Source organism: Panicum hallii, chromosome 2 (assembly GCF_002211085.1).
Source record: "Panicum hallii strain FIL2 chromosome 2, PHallii_v3.1, whole genome shotgun sequence".
Classification (NCBI taxonomy): domain Eukaryota; kingdom Viridiplantae; phylum Streptophyta; class Magnoliopsida; order Poales; family Poaceae; genus Panicum; species Panicum hallii.
In genome coordinates this window covers 37198418-37217145 of record NC_038043.1, presented here as the reverse complement: position 1 = coordinate 37217145, position 18728 = coordinate 37198418, and the positions used below count along the sequence as shown (strand labels likewise).

At 56.3% G+C, this 18728-nt stretch overlaps 1 protein-coding gene across 1 annotated transcript; it reads left to right on the top strand.

The window, feature by feature from the left end:
- Positions 1-2721: 2721 nt before the first annotated feature.
- On the top strand, positions 2722-17854 carry LOC112880987 (MAP7 domain-containing protein 1-like). The gene is made up of 3 exons (XM_025945706.1): positions 2722-2801; positions 3537-4606; positions 17493-17854. Exons 1-3 carry the CDS (start codon positions 2722-2724, stop codon positions 17852-17854), a joined length of 1512 nt encoding a protein of 503 aa, XP_025801491.1.
- Positions 17855-18728: the final 874 nt, after the last annotated feature.

Sequence of the window (18728 nt, the reverse complement as noted above, 5' to 3'; positions counted from 1 at the left end):
GTATCATTATGGGTATAATGAAGCATCATGGACTTGTGTTGCGTGAATTTATTTATTTTTTGTGCCTTGTATGAATGCATGCTTGTGAAGGAAGTTTAATTTTACTATGAAATATGCCCCCAAATAATTTATTTAGAAACTAGACTTAAAATGATAATTTACAGTATTTTTTCTTAATTTAATGACCATTAACATGAAGCACAAAATTCTTGGAAAGTTCAAATAATGCTGAATTGTTATTGTCGGAGGAAATCTCCAGCCGGGTGGCGGAAAGCACCCGCCTAATCCTAGTTAAGGATGGGTTTGGAGGAGACTTAGGAGCGCTCGATCGGTGAGCAGATGAACGCAGGAAGGTCGTAAGGATTTAGAGTGGTTCGGGCCGCCGAAGCGTAATACCCTACGTCCACTTTGGTGTTGTATTGACTGTGTAAGCCTGGATGGAAACTAGCGTGAGCTTGTCTGGAACTTGTCCTCTAACGAGTGCAGTCTCCCTTTTATAGCTCAAGGGAGGTGCTTACACTGTGCGGGACCCCGACAGGTGGGCCCGGCCAACTGGAGCCTACTCTATGTGATATGGAGATCTCCATCTCCAGCCCCTCACTGTAGTCTTCGTGGTTGGGAAGATAACGTGCATATCCATGGCCTGTGTACGGTCGCGTGTTGCCTTGCAGGCACAGTGACTGCTGTCAGTGTTACTCAACAGTGGAGCCGTGCCAGCACAGCACTGTTGAGTGAGAACCTGTCAGGCGAAGGAGCAGCGCTGGCCCGCCGCGCCGTTGCCTCCGCGCGCACTGTAGCAGCGCAGGCCTCGGCTCTCTTGTTGCAGGCCATCATCACGCACGCGCGCGGTGCCGTGACGGGACTGTACGCCGCTTGCGCACAGTAACGGTGATACGACGCGCCGCCTTGGAAACAGGCAGGCTTACCGTGGTGTCAGCCTACCTGCCCTGTGTGTCAGGGGCAGGCCACACTTTTTGACTTGGGCGCGCCCGGCCCAGCTACCGCATTAAATACTGGTAGGTGGCCTGGAGACCCGCGAAGGGCCTCTTGCCACAGGCACGTGGTAGGGCCAGCCCCGCCTCCACCGTGGGGGCGGCACGTGGTGGCACCGGACCCCTTCCCGGGGGAAGGGGGATCCGGGCCCCGGAGGCCGGTTGGAGCGGTCAGGTCTGTGATGGTCCGGCCATCACACGTGACAGCCCCGGGCCTCCCTGGGGAGTCCGGGCCCGCGGAGGCTACCCGAGAGCTCTCCCGCCCCCCTGGGCACTTAGAGGCTCCGGACCTCTAAGAGCACGAGGAAGGTCCGGAGACCATGGCCCCAGCTGTCAGGCCCGGACCGTATGCCACGTCACCCAGAAGGCGAGGGGGAGATCACGTATGGTGATACGCTAAGGGTCTGGACACCCTAACAGGAGGTACCCCTGTCCGTATGTACCGACAGAGGCCCCCGGGCCCACCTCGGGTGAAGGATAAACCCGTAGGTGGGGCCAGTTCCCAGCATTGCGCCGGGTGGACAGCTTGTTTCCGCCGGGGAAGGGCATGGATGACCTTTCCCCCAAAGCGGGATCCCCGAGGGGCCCATCCTCCGCCCGCGCCGTGCGCGTTAGGCGGTTCAGATTCTTGTCTTATTCCAGCCCGTCCCGCGGCTCGGGCGGTTCAGATTCCGCCTTCCCCCTTTTCCTCCAGCAGCCACACCTTTGACTGGCGGGCCCGGGCCCACCGGTCATTGGGTGTGAGAGGAGGGGGCCTGGCGCAGGCAACCGTTCGACTTCGCCTCGGTCGTCGCGGAGCACTAGAGGGCAACAGCCTTTTGCATAAAAGGTAGGCGCCGAAGGGAACGGCTACCTTTTCGCTCTTGCCATCAACAGACACTGCAGCGCCCCTTCGCCTCCGCATCCTTTCTTGCGATCAGCTTCCTTGCGCTTGGCTTCCTTCTCTTCTCTGCCTCCTTGCGATCCATCCCTAGCGAACTCAACATCCATCGCCATGTCTTCGCTTCCTTTCCCGCGCCGCTTCCAGAGCCAGACTCAGCTGGACTCGGTGCGCCGCCTTCTGGGATGGTCCGTGCCGGCGCAAGCCGGGAAGATTAGGGCCGGCAAGATTCCCCTCCGCGACCTTGCCGCGGGGGAGTTCGTTCTCTTCAACTCATACATTATGTGCGGGTTGGTTCCTCCGATCTCCTCCTTCTTCCTCCTGCTCCTGGAGGAGTTCGGCCTCCAACTTCATCATCTCACCCCCCACTCCGTCCTCGTGGTGGTGTTTGCCCACTTTATGGAGATGTTCGTGGGGGTGCGCCCCTGCACCACCATCTTCCGGCATTTCTATGCCTTGGTCGGGACCGGGAGGAGCAAGCGCGAGGTCGGCGCCTTCTCCAGCTCCAAGTGGGAGGACTGGCGTGAAGGCTGGGTCATTGCGGAGGCTAACTCCCACGACCGCCTGGAGCTGCCAACAGACGGACCCCAGAGCGATCGAAGCACCTGGAAGGCCAAGCCGACGATACCGAAGGAGCTCGGCCCGGTCCTTGATCGGGTCAAAAATCTCCAACGGAGCGGCCTGACATCCTTGATGGTGCTAGGCGACTTTTTGAAGTGGCGGATCGCCCCCCTGCAGCAACGGTCCCGGATGGCCTACATGTGTACAGGTCTGAACGACTGCAGCAGGATCGTACGGGGGCCCGGCTCCGAATTCACCAAGGCGGAGCTGGAGGCAGCGCTCCGGGCGATGACCGGCGAGGCGTTCAGCCCAGAGTCCCTAGTCCTCCCGAGCGGGGTCAAGGCCCTGTGCGAGGACCAGGCGTTGCGGTCATCAGTCCTGGTGTCGATGCCGACCCTGGACGAGGGCGGCCTGGCGGTCCGGCAACTGGGAGGCGACCCCAATCGCGGGCTCCAGATCCTCGGCGCCACACTGGACCGCCAGCAACGTACCAGCGAAGGTCCCGGGGAGCCAAGACCCGGAGGTCCGGCCCCCGGCGGGAAAGGGAAGGAGAAGGTGCCAGTGCCAGAGCACCAGCACAAGGAGAATGCGGGTGCTGCCCCGGCCCAAAGGAGCGACGGGGCCCAGGGAGCAGCACCCGCGCGGAGCAGCCAAGCCGAAGGGAGCAAGTCCCGGAGGCTCCAGCGTGGCGACAGCTCCTTGGTCGGGGAGCCGGCGCCCAAGCGCCAGAAGACGGTAGGGGCAGAGGAGCAGAGCAGAGCTCCACCACCTCCGCCACAGCGCCAACAGCCGGAGAGGAGACCGGAGGAGGCCCGACGGCCTCCTCCGAGGCAGCAGACTCCTCCACCACCACCGCCGACACGGCGGCCGGCAACGCCACCAGTACCGTCCGAGCCAAGGCCACAAACCCCACCCCCGCCGCCAGAAGCGCCAGCGGCCGGGGACACCCGCCAAAGGTCCGGTGGGCCTTCGGCAGAAAAGGTGGTCCCCCCAAAAATGCGGGGCCGATGGGAGTGGTTTGATTTTGAGTAAGTAGTCTCCCTGGAATCTCTTGTTATCCCAATTTGCCTCCTGGTGCTCTAACCTTGTTGATGGTCTGACAGGTCCCCCTCTCCAGATGCCACAAGCACGACTACCAGAGCCGCCTCAGCTGGAGGGTCCGACCCCCAGCCAGTACCAGCAGCAGCCGGACCCAGCAGTCCGGAACCGGAGGCCGCCACACCCCCGAGGCCTGAGCCCATCCCAGAGGAGGAGGCCGTCGGACCAGCTGCGTTGACCGAGGCGCCTGAAGTAGTAGCAGCACCGGACGCTGAGCTGGAGCCTCCTCCAGCTGTACCAGCAGCAGCAGCACCGGGGGAGGCGAAGCCGGGAGCAGCAGCAGCGCCGGAAGTGGCGGCACCGGAGGTGATGCTAGAGGCCGCGGCGGCACCGGAGGTGGCAGAAGTCACCAGCACCACCACCCTACCCGCACAGGAGGAGGAGCCGGAGGTGGTGCTGGGGAGGCGTCTTCTTCCAAGTCTAGCAGAGGTCCCACTCCCCCGCCTTTTTGCCAAAAGCCTGCAGGTTCACGAGGAACTGGAGGCAAGGATCCGGCGGGAGGGGGAGAGGCTGGAGGCAGAACGCCACCGGCTCCTCGACTGGGAGCAGCGCCTGGGGGACCGCATCAAGTCCGTCACCGCCCGCTACGCCGATGAGCGCGCCAAACTCGTGCTGGAGCGCGAGCTCCTGCAGGAGCAACTGCAGCAAGCTCTCAACCGGGAGGTGTCCGCGGCCCAACGGGAGAGAGCGGCAGTGCGATGGGAGGCGGATGCTCTCAGGTGGGAGATCACGGCGGAGGAGAAGGTGGAGGCAGCGGCGGAGCGGGAGAAGATCTCCCTAGAATTGGCCGAGCAGGCCAAGAGGTTGGTGGAGGTGAACGCGGCGCAGGAGGCCACTCTTGCAAAGCTGGCGGCAGCCGCGGCGAAGAGGGAAGAAGAACTCACTGCCCGCGAAGCAGAGGAGGTGTCCTGGCTCAAGGAACTCCAGGCGCGGGAGGCGGCCGTGGAGGAGGAGCTGTTGGCCGGGACCCAGAGGCTCTGGGAGCACGAAGCAGCCCTCCAGAAGAGGGAGGTGAGGGTGGAGAAGTTCCAGGTGGAGCGGAGCACCAGCATCGGCCGCATCATTAGGTGGGCCGGTGAAGCGTCCCCCCCATCAGGGAAGACTTAAAAGTGTCACTTTATCAGTCCCAGGAGGCTGATAACACTTTTATTACATCAGATGGTACATCACCGTACAGCTCTACGCGGTAATGGGCAGTGAAGCGCCACTATCGCGAGGATTACAACCAGAACCCACACAACTACACTAGCTACGAACAAAGAATCATCAGAGTCTTGCGCCATGCGGAGCTCCAACAGTGACCTCACCCACAGGCAAGACTGGGTGCAGGACGGGACCCTACTCGTCGTTCTCGGGGTTGTAGTCGGGATCCTCCACTGTAAAGTAAGAACGGGGTGAGTACAAACGTACTCAGCAAGTCCAATCACACCCACGGGGGGGGGTTATAACAGAATTAGATGCACAGGATAATCCAAGGATAAAGTTACGGTTCTTTTGCGGAAACACAATTATATGCAAGGGTTCGTTTTAAAAGCATTTTTCAAAACAAGTTTTCAAGTGTCTAAGAACGCACAATGTCGATCCTCACGGATCCAAGTTTCAAGCCGCTACCGGGCTCCCCGTCCGTCGTAGCACACAACACCATTGCCGGATACTTTTCAAACAACTCACACCAGTTCAACCCTTCCCAGAGAGAAACACTAGTTATGTGACCACACCGTAACTTGCCCAGTACCATGGGCACGGCTATTCGAATAGATTTTAACTCTGCAGAGGTGTGCAACTTTACCCACAGGCGGGGTATACCACAACACGAACACCTTAGCGCCGGTGCAGATCCCATCGAAGCCCTTACCCACCTTAGCTAGACCTAACTAGCCACCACGGGATCTATCAAGGGGTCATTCGACCTAACACTGAGGTTTAACCGGGGCATAAGTCACACAGAGCTTATCCCGTCTCCTTGATCACCCGTTGCTCCCAGCTCTCCTGATGGCTATCAGACTAACTAGTGGGGTTAGGCCAAGCCGTTGCCCATACAACGGTCAAGTGGTTTGCACGACAGGAAGCTAGGTGAGATGTCACAACAACTCGGTCCTTAGGGGTGACAAGACGGACATTTCCCTCCCTTGCCCTACCACACAGGTACGGGCACACCAGCGGCAATCCATGCAGAACTGCCGTCCATCCCGTCTGACTCGCTTTTCAAAACCACATTTTATCCCTTCCCACACACTCACGCATTTCCTTTATAAATCAGGTGTTCAAGGTAAGGTTATCACAACATGGGTGGCTATCCTACCATGTTTACGGCACGCAAAACCATGCAATTTCATAAAACAGGCCACTGGGTTGTGTTTATAAAAACTAGGACAAAAATATGCATCAAAGGGCGGAATTGAACTTGCCATCGTCAAACCCTTGCGGGAAGTCCTGATCGAAGCACTGTCCTTCGGGTTCGGGGTCGCAGAACTGGCCCTCAGTTGCTTGGTCGCGGTCGGGAACCTCGTCGTTCACTCCGTGTCCTACGACGCAAACAAACAGACACACAATCAAGCGAAAGAACTAAAAGCTTTTACCGATAGGCTTGAATCGGAAATAATTTAGTTACGGAGTTAGGGGCAATATCTCGGGGTGGTTTCTTAATGGCGTGGCTAAAACTATACTAGAAAGGGCGTGGTAAAGTTTCGGGTCAATCGGAGGTCGTTTCGCACATAAAATGACGCGCTAAAGGTGGTTTCAGGGCTTAAACGGGGATCCAGGGGCCTATTCACAATTATCTAAAAAGGGTAGGGACTTATTTGCGAATGCTAGGGGTATTTAGGGTATGCTAACGGGTGTCGAGTGTAATTAAGTTCGTGTAATGAAGGGTTTATTTGAAATATCCGATAGAGCAGGGTTTCTTTTGCGAAAGGAAGTGTCTTATGGTCATTAGAGTGAGAGAGGGGGGGGGTCTCCTTGAAAAAGCAGGGAAGGCCAGGGGGTTTTGGGCAAACTTGCCCTCCTTCTTCTTCCTCCCGTTGACAGAAACAGGGGAGGGAAGGGGGAGCTCGGGCCGGCCCCAAATCCGGCGGCCTAGGGGCCTAATCGGCTCGGGTGTGTGGGGGAAAAGGGAGAGGAGGAAGAGGGGGTTCCACTTTGGGGCTCACCTCGGGCGGGGGCTGTGCGAGGCGGCGGGCCGGCGTGGGGCAGGCGGCGGCGGCCGTGCGGCTCGGGTGGCGGCGGTCTGGGCGCGGGAGAGGAGGTAGGCAGGGGCGGCGCGGCTTGTGGGGGCTAGGGGCTGCGGCCGGGCCTATTTATAGGCGGCCGGCGGTGGGGGAAAGGGGCGGCCGGCGGAGCGGCTCCACGGGCGGCCATTAATGGCGCCCGTGGCTTGCGGCGGGGCGCGGCCGCGCACGTGGGGGGCCGGGCGGCGGTGTGCAGCACAGGGGAGGCGCGGGCGGCGAGGCGGCACAGCGGCGCACGCGCGGGTACGGGCGGCTGGGCACAGACGCGCGCGAGGGGAGGGGCATCGACGGGCGGCGCGGCACGCGCGGGGAAGCGCTCGTGCGCGCGTGCGGCGCGGCGTCGTGCAGGCCAGAGCGGGGCGCGCGCAGGCACGGCGCGGGCAGCGAGGCCGGGGCGGCGTAGCGACGGGCGGCGCGGTGGCCGTGCGGGCGGCGCGTGCGCGAGCGCGCCGCGGCTCGGCCGAGCGCGTGCGCGTGAAGCGCGTGCGCGCGAGGGTCGGCGGCGCGCGCGCGTACGGCGGCGTGCGCGCGAGGGCGGGGTGGCGTTCGGGAGCAGAGGAGCAGGGAGGGTGAAACAGGAAGGAAAGAAAGGAAGGAAGAAAAAAAGAAAAAAAGGGAAAGGAAAATGGGAAAAAGAAAAAGAGAGAAAAGGAAAAGGGGAGAAGAAGAAGGAGAGAGGGAAGGGAGAGGCGCGTCGGCGCCGGCCGTGCCGGCCGGTCGGCCATGCGCGCGCGAGATTCGCGCGTCGCACGAGGAGCGCCGGCGCTAATTGCGGCAGCGGTCGCGGCCGGTTGTCGTATCGCGGCCGGACGCTGTGCGGTACACGGCGGGGAACTTGACAGTGCGCGTGTGGCGGAGGGTTTCCTGTCGGTTAGGTTTTTAATCGGAACGCGTAGTTTAGATTTGAAATTGTCGGGGCGTTACAAACCTACCCCACTTAAATGAATCTCGTCCTCGAGATTCGGCTGGCTCCTAAACAAATGGGGAAACTCCTTCTTCAGAGCATCTTCGCGTTCCCATGTTGCTTCCTCCACTCCATGCCTGCTCCACTGAACTCTGCAAATTCGCACTTCGGAGTTCCTTGTCCTTCTGGTGACAGTGTCCAGGATTTTGACCGGTACTTCCTGGTACCGCAGATCCGGTTGTAGGTCTATTGTTTCCACCGGCACGTGTTCACCTTCGGGTACTCTCAAACACCTTCTTAATTGCGAGACATGAAATACTGGGTGTATATCCGACATTTCTTCCGGTAATTCCAGTTGGTATGCCACGGCTCCGACTTTCTTCAGGACTCGATACGGTCCAATGTACCGAGGGGCTAATTTTCCTTGTACTTGAAACCTTCGTGTTCCTCGAATGGGTGAGACCTTGAGATAAACAAAATCGCCTGGGTTGAAACTTATTCCCCGCCTCTTCTTGTCTGCGTAGCTCTTTTGTCGGGACTGAGCTGCTTTCAATTTCTCGCGGATTTCCGCTACTTTTTCTTCTGCTTCTTTTATAAGTGCGGGCCCTACTAGCGCACGTTCTCCGACTTCCGACCACGTTAAGGGAGTTTTGCACTTTCTTCCGTAGAGGGCTTCGAATGGCGACATACCCAGGCTGGCTTGGTAACTATTATTGTACGAGAATTCTGCATAGGGCAGATTCTGTTCCCAATCATTTCCATAGGTCAGGACACATGCTCTCAGCATATCCTCCATGATCTGATTTACCCTTTCGGTTTGACCATCCGTCTGTGGGTGGTATGCGGAGCTAAAGTCTAGCTTAGTACCCATAGCTTTATGCAAGCTTTTCCAAAACCTGGATGTAAATTGGGTCCCTCTATCAGAGACAATTCTGCTAGGCACTCCATGTAACTTTACTATGTTCTCCACATAAAGCTTTGCCAGCTTTTCTCCACCGTAATTGGTTCGTACAGGTATGAAATGAGCCGACTTAGTGAGTCTGTCCACTATTACCCATATGGAATCGTGTCCCTTTTGTGTTCTAGGCAGACCCACTACAAAGTCCATTCCTATCTCATCCCATTTCCAAACTGGGATAGGCAATGGTTGCAATAGTCCTGCCGGCTTTTGGTGTTCGGCCTTGATCCTTTGGCAGGTATCACAATGTGCCACAAATCGCGCAATATCCGCTTTCATCCCATTCCACCAATATTTTTGCTTTATGTCCATATACATCTTGGTAGATCCTGGGTGGATAGAGTAGGCCGAGTTATGGGCTTCGTCCATGATTATCTGCCGGAAGTCTCCATTCTGGGGCACACAAATCCTATCCTCGTACCATAATGTTCCTTTATCGTCTACCCTGAAACCCGGTGCTTTGTTTTCTCCAGTTTGTTTGCGAATTTTTACTAACTCTTGATCCGAGCTTTGGGCTTCCCTAATCTTGTCCTCTAATGTTGATTGGACGTTTAACACATGGCTGGAACCTCGAGGAACAATGTGCACATTTAATCGTGCCATTTCCTCGCGCAGGTTGTCATCCTTGGGCCCATAGGATTTCCGGCTTAAGGCGTCGGCTACCACATTCGCCTTTCCGGGGTGATACTGAATCTCCAAATTATAGTCCTTGACCAACTCCAACCATCTTCTCTGCCTTAAATTTAAATCCGGCTGGGTAAAGATATACTTCAAACTCTTGTGGTCGGTGTAAACCTCGCACTTATTCCCGATCAGGTAATGTCTCCAAATCTTAAGGGCATGCACTACGGCTGCTAATTCCAAATCATGGGTCGGATAGTTCAGCTCATGAGTCTTGAGTTGGCGGGAGGCATATGCAACGACTTTCCCGTCTTGCATCAGTACGCATCCTAAACCTTGTCGGGATGCGTCACAATAAATGACAAAGTCCCGATGAATATCCGGTAGGGTCAGCACTGGGGCGGTTGTCAACCTTTGCTTCAATTCTTGAAAACTTCTCTCACAGGACTCTGTCCAAGCGAACTTTTTCTCCTTCTTAAGAAGTTCCGTCATGGGTCGGGCTATCTTGGAGAATCCCTCGATAAATCTCCGATAGTACCCAGCTAATCCAAGAAAACTCCTGATTTCACTAACATTAGTCGGTTGCTGCCAATTGGATACTGCCTCGACCTTTTCTGGGTCCACTGCTACACCTTCCGCGGTTAGAATGTGACCAAGGAAAGCTACTCTCTCCAGCCAGAATTCGCACTTGCTGAACTTGGCATATAACCTATGTGCCCTCAGCTTTTCCAATACTACCCGCAGATGTTGCTCATGCTCCTGAATACTCTTAGAGTAGATAAGTATGTCGTCAATAAAGACTACGACAAACTTATCCAGCTCGTCCATAAATACCTTGTTCATGAGATTCATAAAATAGGCAGGGGCATTGGTTAGTCCGAAGGACATTACGGTGAACTCAAACTGCCCGTAGCGGGTGACGAAAGCTGTCTTAGGGATGTCACTTTCCTTAATCTTAAGCTGAAAATACCCTGACCTTAGATCGATCTTAGAAAAGTACTTGGCTCCTTTTAGTTGATCGAAAAGGTCATCAATCCTGGGGAGGGGGTACTTGTTCTTAATGGTAACCTCGTTCAGTGCCCGGTAATCTACACACAACCTCATACTCCCATCTTTCTTCTTGACAAACAGTACTGGGGCTCCCCATGGCGACGAGCTTGGTCTGATGAAGCCAATCCTCTGCAGTTCTTCTAGTTGCTTCTTTAATTCTGTCAATTCAGAGGCCGCCATCCTATAGGGTCTCTTGGCTATCGGAGAGGTTCCGGGAATAAGGTCTATGACGAATTCTATATCCCTGTCCGGCGGCATACCGGGAAGCTCTTCGGGGAATACATCTGGGTATTCGCTTACTACCGGGACTCCTTCTAAGGGCTTGGCTTCCACGCTAAACACCATTGGGTCAAACTTACTATCCCGGGTACGGCAGATCACTTGTACTCCTTCGTGGTTTGTTAGGTGTACCACTTTGTCGGTACAGCCTATGAGACCATTGTGTCGGCTTAACCAATCCATCCCAAGGATCACATCTATTCCCCCAGGCTTAAGTACTACTAAATCTGCTAGAAAGTCTACCCCACTTAAATTGATCCTTACCCGGGGACAACCTAATTGACAATTGATGTCGCCTCCAGGCGTCCGGGTTAATAGGGGTGTTTTTAGTAGTACTGTAGGTATTTTGTGCTTCTCCACATAGCTCGAGGATATAAACGAGTGTGATGCTCCAGAATCAAATAATACTGTCGCCAGAGCCGAGTTGACTAGGTACTCACCGAGCACAACGCCCTGAGCTTCTTGAGCCTCCTGCGCGTCGATGTGGTTGACGCGGGCTCGTCCAAATGATTGCTGCTTCACCTGCTGGCTGCCGTCGTTGTTGCGGACGGGCACTCGGTTGGCACCGGTCAGGGCTGGTCTGGGCCCATTCACTATGTTGGAGAAGGCCGATGTTGCCGGCTTATTCTTGGCGTAAGGGCAGTTGGCGATGAAGTGCCCTGTCTCTCGGCAGTTGAAACAAGCCCTAACATTGTTGTTGTCGGGGGTGGCCTGACTTGCATTGCTTTGCGGGGCCCTCGAGGTATTCTGGCTTCTAGGCGGGGCCTGTGATCCTGTCACCTGGGACTGAGTTCTATACTGCATTGGGGCCTGAGTTCCTGGTGCAGTATAGCTGGAATTTCTCGGCTTCTGGAAACGGTCTTGTTGGCGAGCCTTACTTTCCAAGAACTTGCGTTTGTTGTCCTTTCTTTCTTCGGCCTTGGCCCTTTCCGTGAGGATGGCCTTGTTCATTAGGGTGTTGAAGTCCGGATAGATCTGAGGAGTAAGCAAGGTCCGGAGCTCTGGGCTTAGTCCCTTCTTGAACATGTCTTGCTTTTTGTCGTCATCGTTCACCTCTTCCGGCGCATATCGGGCCAGTTCTATGAACCGGTGGGTGTATTCTTCCACCGTCATATTCCCTTGTTGTAGTGCGCGGAATTCGTCCGCCTTGCGCTTCATAGTGGCCGAAGGGATGTGGTAGCGGCGGAACTCCCTTACGAATTCTCCCCAGGTGATGGTAGAGGCATCTTCGGCTGCAGCACAATAGTTTTCCCACCAGGATAATGCTGTTCCAGTGAGCTGGTGAGCTGCCAGAAGGACTTTATCCCGGTCCTGGCATTCGAATGGTTCGAGCTTCCTCTGAATTACCCGCAACCAGTCGTCAGCATCCAACGGGTTGCAGGATCCGGCGAAGGTGGGTGGCTTGGTCCTTAGGAAGGCCGTCAGCTTGTCGTTCATATTCTGCCCTCGTGGCTGCCGGTTCATGAGGGCATTCGCCAGAGTCTCCAGTATGAGGGTCTGGTTATGGATGATCTGCGCCAGGCCTCCGAGGGGTGGGGGTGGTGGTAGTTGTTCTCCCTCTTGACTTCCCCCTCGGTTCTGGCTTACTTCTTGTTCTCCTTGGGGAAGATCTTGTTCAACGGGATGTGCTCCGACGCTAGCGGCTACGGGGTTCCGGCCACGGGAGGCCCTCGCAACGTTCCGGGGGGTCACCTGTTGATTGGGCAAATCGGGGTTACGATTTTGTGGTGTTTAAGTTATTTAATTCGTATATATAAGGCAGGGTCTTCCTCCTGCCGGTATCCATATAAACAAGTAGCACACAACAAACCAACATACAATCACCACAAGCATCAACTATTTTATTAAGCACGGGGGGGTACAACTTAGGGGTACGACTAAGCCTCGTGCTATTCGGCCAGGGTCTTGCAAAAGGGCACGTCTTAAACAGAAAGGCTGGGAAGGCATCACTGGGATGGCGTCGGTCACTCTACTTGCGTGGTGTGTCTTCTTCCGGGGCGGACAGGGTGAGAGGTTCTCGTTCGCCGTCTTCTGGGTTCCCATCGGTCAGGGGCTGCATCGCAGCATCCCCTTCGTCGGCGGCAGCAGAGCTTTCAGGGTTCTCGGGTGGGGCTCGTGCGCTCCTGAAGAGTGATCCCCACCCTATGACGGGCGTCCCGAGTAAAACGTGGTCTTCCCCTATCGCCGGGACTGGTGTTCCACTTTGGGTCCAATCTTGCATACGCCGGTCTCGGGCCTGCCTGAGGCTCTCTTGGGCGACTGCTTCGCTACTGACCGCGGCTGCGGCTCTCGCCTCGGCATGGGCAGCTCGGATCTGCTGTATCCTCACCGCGAGCTCTGCTTGCTCGGCTCGGTGAGTCTGCTCCCTCAGAAGGTTGGCTTGCTCGTCAAAGAGTTGGTCCAGGGCGGCTAGGTAAGTAGCCACTTGGTACAGGGGGCCTTCTTCGTGGTGACGTCGCTCCAGGTTTCTCATGCGCGCTTCCCAGACTGGGGTTCTGATGGCCGGCGGAAAGAACTTCGCTGGTGTAGGGGTGAGGTGTTCTTCAAAAATCCGGCACAAGTAACGGAGTGCTTTTCTGATGGCCAAGGGGTAGGTGTCTTGGTGTCTAAACCCTGTGGCGGTCGCCCACCAGGGCTGGATGTCGGGGGAGCGGTTGCTCCTGGCGATGACCAGGATCACCCTGCAGCGGAGGGTACCATGGTGTTCGTACTCTCGGCTGTAGTACCTTGGGCGCTCTGTAACGCCAAGGTCTTCCAGGGTGTTGATCAAGAGGCTGGGGAATCCAGGTGCAGCTTGGCAATCGCCCTGGGTCCATCCTTCCTCAGCCATCTGAAACAGAAGTAGGGTAAACAACCTGGTACAGGTGCAAAAGCGAGTAGATGATATTTATTATTATAACAAGGGTGGTACAGTTTTCATGGATACGTGGTCATTAGGGTAGGGCTTTTGCTAGGGGTGCTAATCCTATCAAGGGGATTCTTCCTCGGTCCTGATGGAGCGCTTCTTTATTGGAAGGAACCGATCCATCTCGTTTTCGGTCTGTGTACCCTTATCCCAATGGGTCTCCATGGGTTCTTCTTCTTCTTCTTCCTCTATCCATCCACCTATTCCGTTGCGGGTCTCGTATTCTTGCATCTGGGCTTGGAGGGTGGCTAAGGAGTACTCGGCGGTTGCAGCTCTTGTCCGTTGTTCCTCCAGCTCCTGGGTTAACTTTTCAACCCCATGGATTAGCTTCTTCAGTTGTGCCGACTGTTCGCGGCAGAGAGCATCCAAGCCAGTAAGGTAGATGGATCGGTGGGAGACCGCATCTTCTAAGTCTTCTTCTTCTCGTCCAAGTCTCCTTATCCTGGCAATCCAAGTGCGTCCACTTCTCTCAGCGGGTGGGAAAAATCCCATGGGGGTCCGCCGAAGGTGGTGCTTGTAGAGCACGCGCAGCCGTCGCAGGGCTTTACGAGTGGCTTTTCGGTACGTGTCGGTGAAGCGAAAGCCAGTGGTGGAGATGAACCAAGGGTCCACATCCGGGTAGCGGGTGCTTCTCTCCACAAAAATCATCGTGTCGCACCGAAGGGTGCCACCGGAGATGTATTCTCGGTAGGCGTACTCCGGCGTTTCCATAACCCCAACGCGTTCCAGGCTGAGCAATAATAACTTAGGAAGGCCAGGCTCTGCGTAGCAGACTCCGTTGACCCATCCATTGTCAGCCATCTGGAACAGGGTAAAAAAAAATCAGTGGTGAGTGTTTGCGTGAGAAAAGGGCTAAGCCAGCGCAAATCCTAGGGCTTAAAAAGGGTTTCGCTCCTAGGGTCACGTCCTACGGCCAGCCTACGGCTCTGATACCACCTGAAGCGTCCCCCCCATCAGGGAAGACTTAAAAGTGTCACTTTATCAGTCCCAGGAGGCTGATAACACATTTATTACATCAGATGGTACATCACCGTACAGCTCTACGCGGTAATGGGCAGTGAAGCGCCACTATCACGAGGATTACAACCAGAACCCACACAACTACACTAGCTACGAACAAAGAATCATCAGAGTCTTGCGCCATGCGGAGCTCCAACAGTGACCTCACCCACAGGCAAGACTGGGTGCAGGACGGGACCCTACTCGTCGTTCTCGGGGTTGTAGTCGAGATCCTCCACTGTAAAGTAAGAACGGGGTGAGTACAAACGTACTCAGCAAGTCCAATCACACCCACGGGGGGGGGGGGGTTATAACAGAATTAGATGCACAGGATAATCCAAGGATAAAGTTACGGTTCTTTTGCGGAAACACAATTATATGCAAGGGTTCGTTTTAAAAGCATTTTTCAAAACAAGTTTTCAAGTGTCTAAGAACGCACAATGTCGATCCTCACGGATCCAAGTTTCAAGCCGCTACCGGGCTCCCCGTCCGTCGTAGCACACAACACCATTGCCGGATACTTTTCAAACAACTCACACCAGTTCAACCCTTCCCAGAGAGAAACACTAGTTATGTGACCACACCGTAACTTGCCCAGTACCGTGGGCACGGCTATTCGAATAGATTTTAACTCTGCAGAGGTGTGCAACTTTACCCACAGGCGGGGTACCACAACACGAACACCTTAGCGCCGGTGCAGATCCCATCGAAGCCCTTACCCACCTTAGCTAGACCTAACTAGCCACCACGGGATCTATCAAGGGGTCATTCGACCTAACACTGAGGTTTAACCGGGGCATAAGTCACACAGAGCTTATCCCGTCTCCTTGATCACCCGTTGCTCCCAGCTCTCCTGATGGCTATCAGACTAACTAGTGGGGTTAGGCCAAGCCGTTGCCCATACAACGGTCAAGTGGTTTGCACGACAGGAAGCTAGGTGAGATGTCACAACAACTCGGTCCTTAGGGGTGACAAGACGGACATTTCCCTCCCTTGCCCTACCACACAGGTACGAGCACACCAGCGGCAATCCATGCAGAACTGCCGTCCATCCCGTCTGACTCGCTTTTCAAAACCACATTTTATCCCTTCCCACACACTCACGCATTTCCTTTATAAATCAGGTGTTCAAGGTAAGGTTATCACAACATGGGTGGCTATCCTACCATGTTTACGGCACGCAAAACCATGCAATTTCATAAAACAGGCCACTGGGTTGTGTTTATAAAAACTAGGACAAAAATATGCATCAAAGGGCGGAATTGAACTTGCCATCGTCAAACCCTTGCGGGAAGTCCTGATCGAAGCACTGTCCTTCGGGTTCGGGGTCGCAGAACTGGCCCTCAGTTGCTTGGTCGCGGTCGGGAACCTCGTCGTTCACTCCGTGTCCTACGACGCAAACAAACAGACACACAATCAAGCGAAAGAACTAAAAGCTTTTACCGATAGGCTTGAATCGGAAATAATTTAGTTACGGAGTTAGGGGCAATATCTCGGGGTGGTTTCTTAATGGCGTGGCTAAAACTATACTAGAAAGGGCGTGGTAAAGTTTTGGGTCAATCGGAGGTCGTTTCGCACATAAAATGACGCGCTAAAGGTGGTTTCAGGGCTTAAACGGGGATCCAGGGGCCTATTCACAATTATCTAAAAAGGGTAGGGACTTATTTGCGAATGCTAGGGGTATTTAGGGTATGCTAACGGGTGTCGAGTGTAATTAAGTTCGTGTAATGAAGGGTTTATTTGAAATATCCGATAGAGCAGGGTTTCTTTTGCGAAAGGAAGTGTCTTATGGTCATTAGAGTGAGAGAGGGGGGGGGTCTCCTTGAAAAAGCAGGGAAGGCCAGGGGGTTTTGGGCAAACTTGCCCTCCTTCTTCTTCCTCCCGTTGACAGAAACAGGGGAGGGAAGGGGGAGCTCGGGCCGGCCCCAAATCCGGCGGCCTAGGGGCCTAATCGGCTCGGGTGTGTGGGGGAAAAGGGAGAGGAGGAAGAGGGGGTTCCACTTTGGGGCTCACCTCGGGCGGGGGCTGTGCGAGGCGGCGGGCCGGCGTGGGGCAGGCGGCGGCGGCCGTGCGGCTCGGGTGGCGGCGGTCTGGGCGCGGGAGAGGAGGTAGGCAGGGGCGGCGCGGCTTGTGGGGGGCTAGGGGCTGCGGCCGGGCCTATTTATAGGCGGCCGGCGGTGGGGGAAAGGGGCGGCCGGCGGAGCGGCTCCACGGGCGGCCATTAATGGCGCCCGTGGCTTGCGGCGGGGCGCGGCCGCGCACGTGGGGGGCCGGGCGGCGGTGTGCAGCACAGGGGAGGCGCGGGCGGCGAGGCGGCACAGCGGCGCACGCGCGGGTACGGGCGGCTGGGCACAGACGCGCGCGAGGGGAGGGGCATCGACGGGCGGCGCGGCACGCGCGGGGAAGCGCTCGTGCGCGCGTGCGGCGCGGCGTCGCGCAGGCCAGAGCGGGGCGCGCGCAGGCACGGCGCGGGCAGCGAGGCCGGGGCGGCGTAGCGACGGGCGGCGCGGTGGCCGTGCGGGCGGCGCGTGCGCGAGCGCGCCGCGGCTCGGCCGAGCGCGTGCGCGTGAAGCGCGTGCGCGCGAGGGTCGGCGGCGCGCGCGCGTACGGCGGCGTGCGCGCGAGGGCGGGGTGGCGTTCGGGAGCAGAGGAGCAGGGAGGGTGAAACAGGAAGGAAAGAAAGGAAGGAAGAAAAAAAGAAAAAAAGGGAAAGGAAAATGGGAAAAAGAAAAAGAGAGAAAAGGAAAAGGGGAGAAGAAGAAGGAGAGAGGGAAGGGAGAGGCGCGTCGGCGCCAGCCGTGCCGGCCGGTCAGCCATGCGCGCGCGAGATTCGCGCGTCGCACGAGGAGCGCCGGCGCTAATTGCGGCAGCGGTCGCGGCCGGTTGTCGTATCGCGGCCGGACGCTGTGCGGTACACGGCGGGGAACTTGACAGTGCGCGTGTGGCGGAGGGTTTCCTGTCGGTTAGGTTTTTAATCGGAACGCGTAGTTTAGATTTGAAATTGTCGGGGCGTTACAGCCGGTGAGGTGAACTCCTCCCTGGAGGCTCTCGGAGCAAACCCCATCTGTGTGGTGGAGGCTCCTTCATCGCTGGGCGTCGCCCTCCAGGTGCTAGACGCCACCGCCGAGCGACTACAAGGCCTGGAGTCCGGCATGCTTGACCTCCTGGAGACAGAAGGGAGGGCAGTTGCCCGGGGGACGGCTGAGTACATCCTTACCAGCTTCCGGAGCCATGACCCCGCCATGAAGCTAACTCCCGTTTTGGTTGGTCCCCTCCGGGCGACGGCGGCCACCGCAAAGGAGGGCATGCAGGAGGCGGTCGACATGGTGGTGTCGCGCATCCGACGTCGGCCCGACACCTCCGGACCACCAGGGCAATAGGATTAGCACTTTTGATATTGTTTCTGTAATATAACTTTGTGATGTGATGTAATATAACATTATCAGTAATGTATTTAAGTATTTCGTGCGTCTACTTTTTTGCGAAAAACTTAGCTGTTTTCCTGGTTGTCGATCTATAAAGTGTTCCTAAGTGCACCGAGGTCCCGTGGTCCCCTGGGAGGTAGTCGCGTTAGATCGGGACTAGCTGCCATAGAACCGAGGTCCTGCACATGACTTAGGATCGACACTTAGTAGACGTCCCCACGAGGTCCCGGTCTGGCCAGCGAAGGCCTCCTAGGTTCGGGGATCAAAGGGGTCCCGGCCCCCGGGTCTATGGTTCGAGGGGCAACGGTACTCGCCCTAGGGGGGTAGGGCGCGTAGGCTTAGGGTACGGAACCAAGCTAAGTGGCTACACGACCCTGGACCGCAGCAAAGAATGAGCACGTCTCCCTAAGGCCAATTCCCGGGTGTCCGTTTCCTTTTCTCCCGCGAGACAGAGGTCCCAGGGCAGAGACGTAGCGTATCAACTCAAGAAAGGCCTTAGGCACAACACAGACGCGAAAAACCACGTGGGGGGTTAGCGTAATGAGAAGCAAAGAAAAATAGAATCGCATAGACTTCAAGGACACACTGGGAACAAGTTTTCCCTTAATGAATTGGTACAGAAGAGTTGTGCGATGTACGCCAGGGGCCGGGTTTACGAGGGCGGACCTCCACCGCTCTGGTCCGCACGTTGATGCTACCAATTACAAAGGAAAAATTTCCTCCCAACCAGGTCCTAAGGGTAGAACTTACGGAGTTGTTCAATGTTCCATGGATTGGTAGTTGCATGCCTTCCTCCGTAGCCAGGCGAACAGATCCGGGTCGGCACACC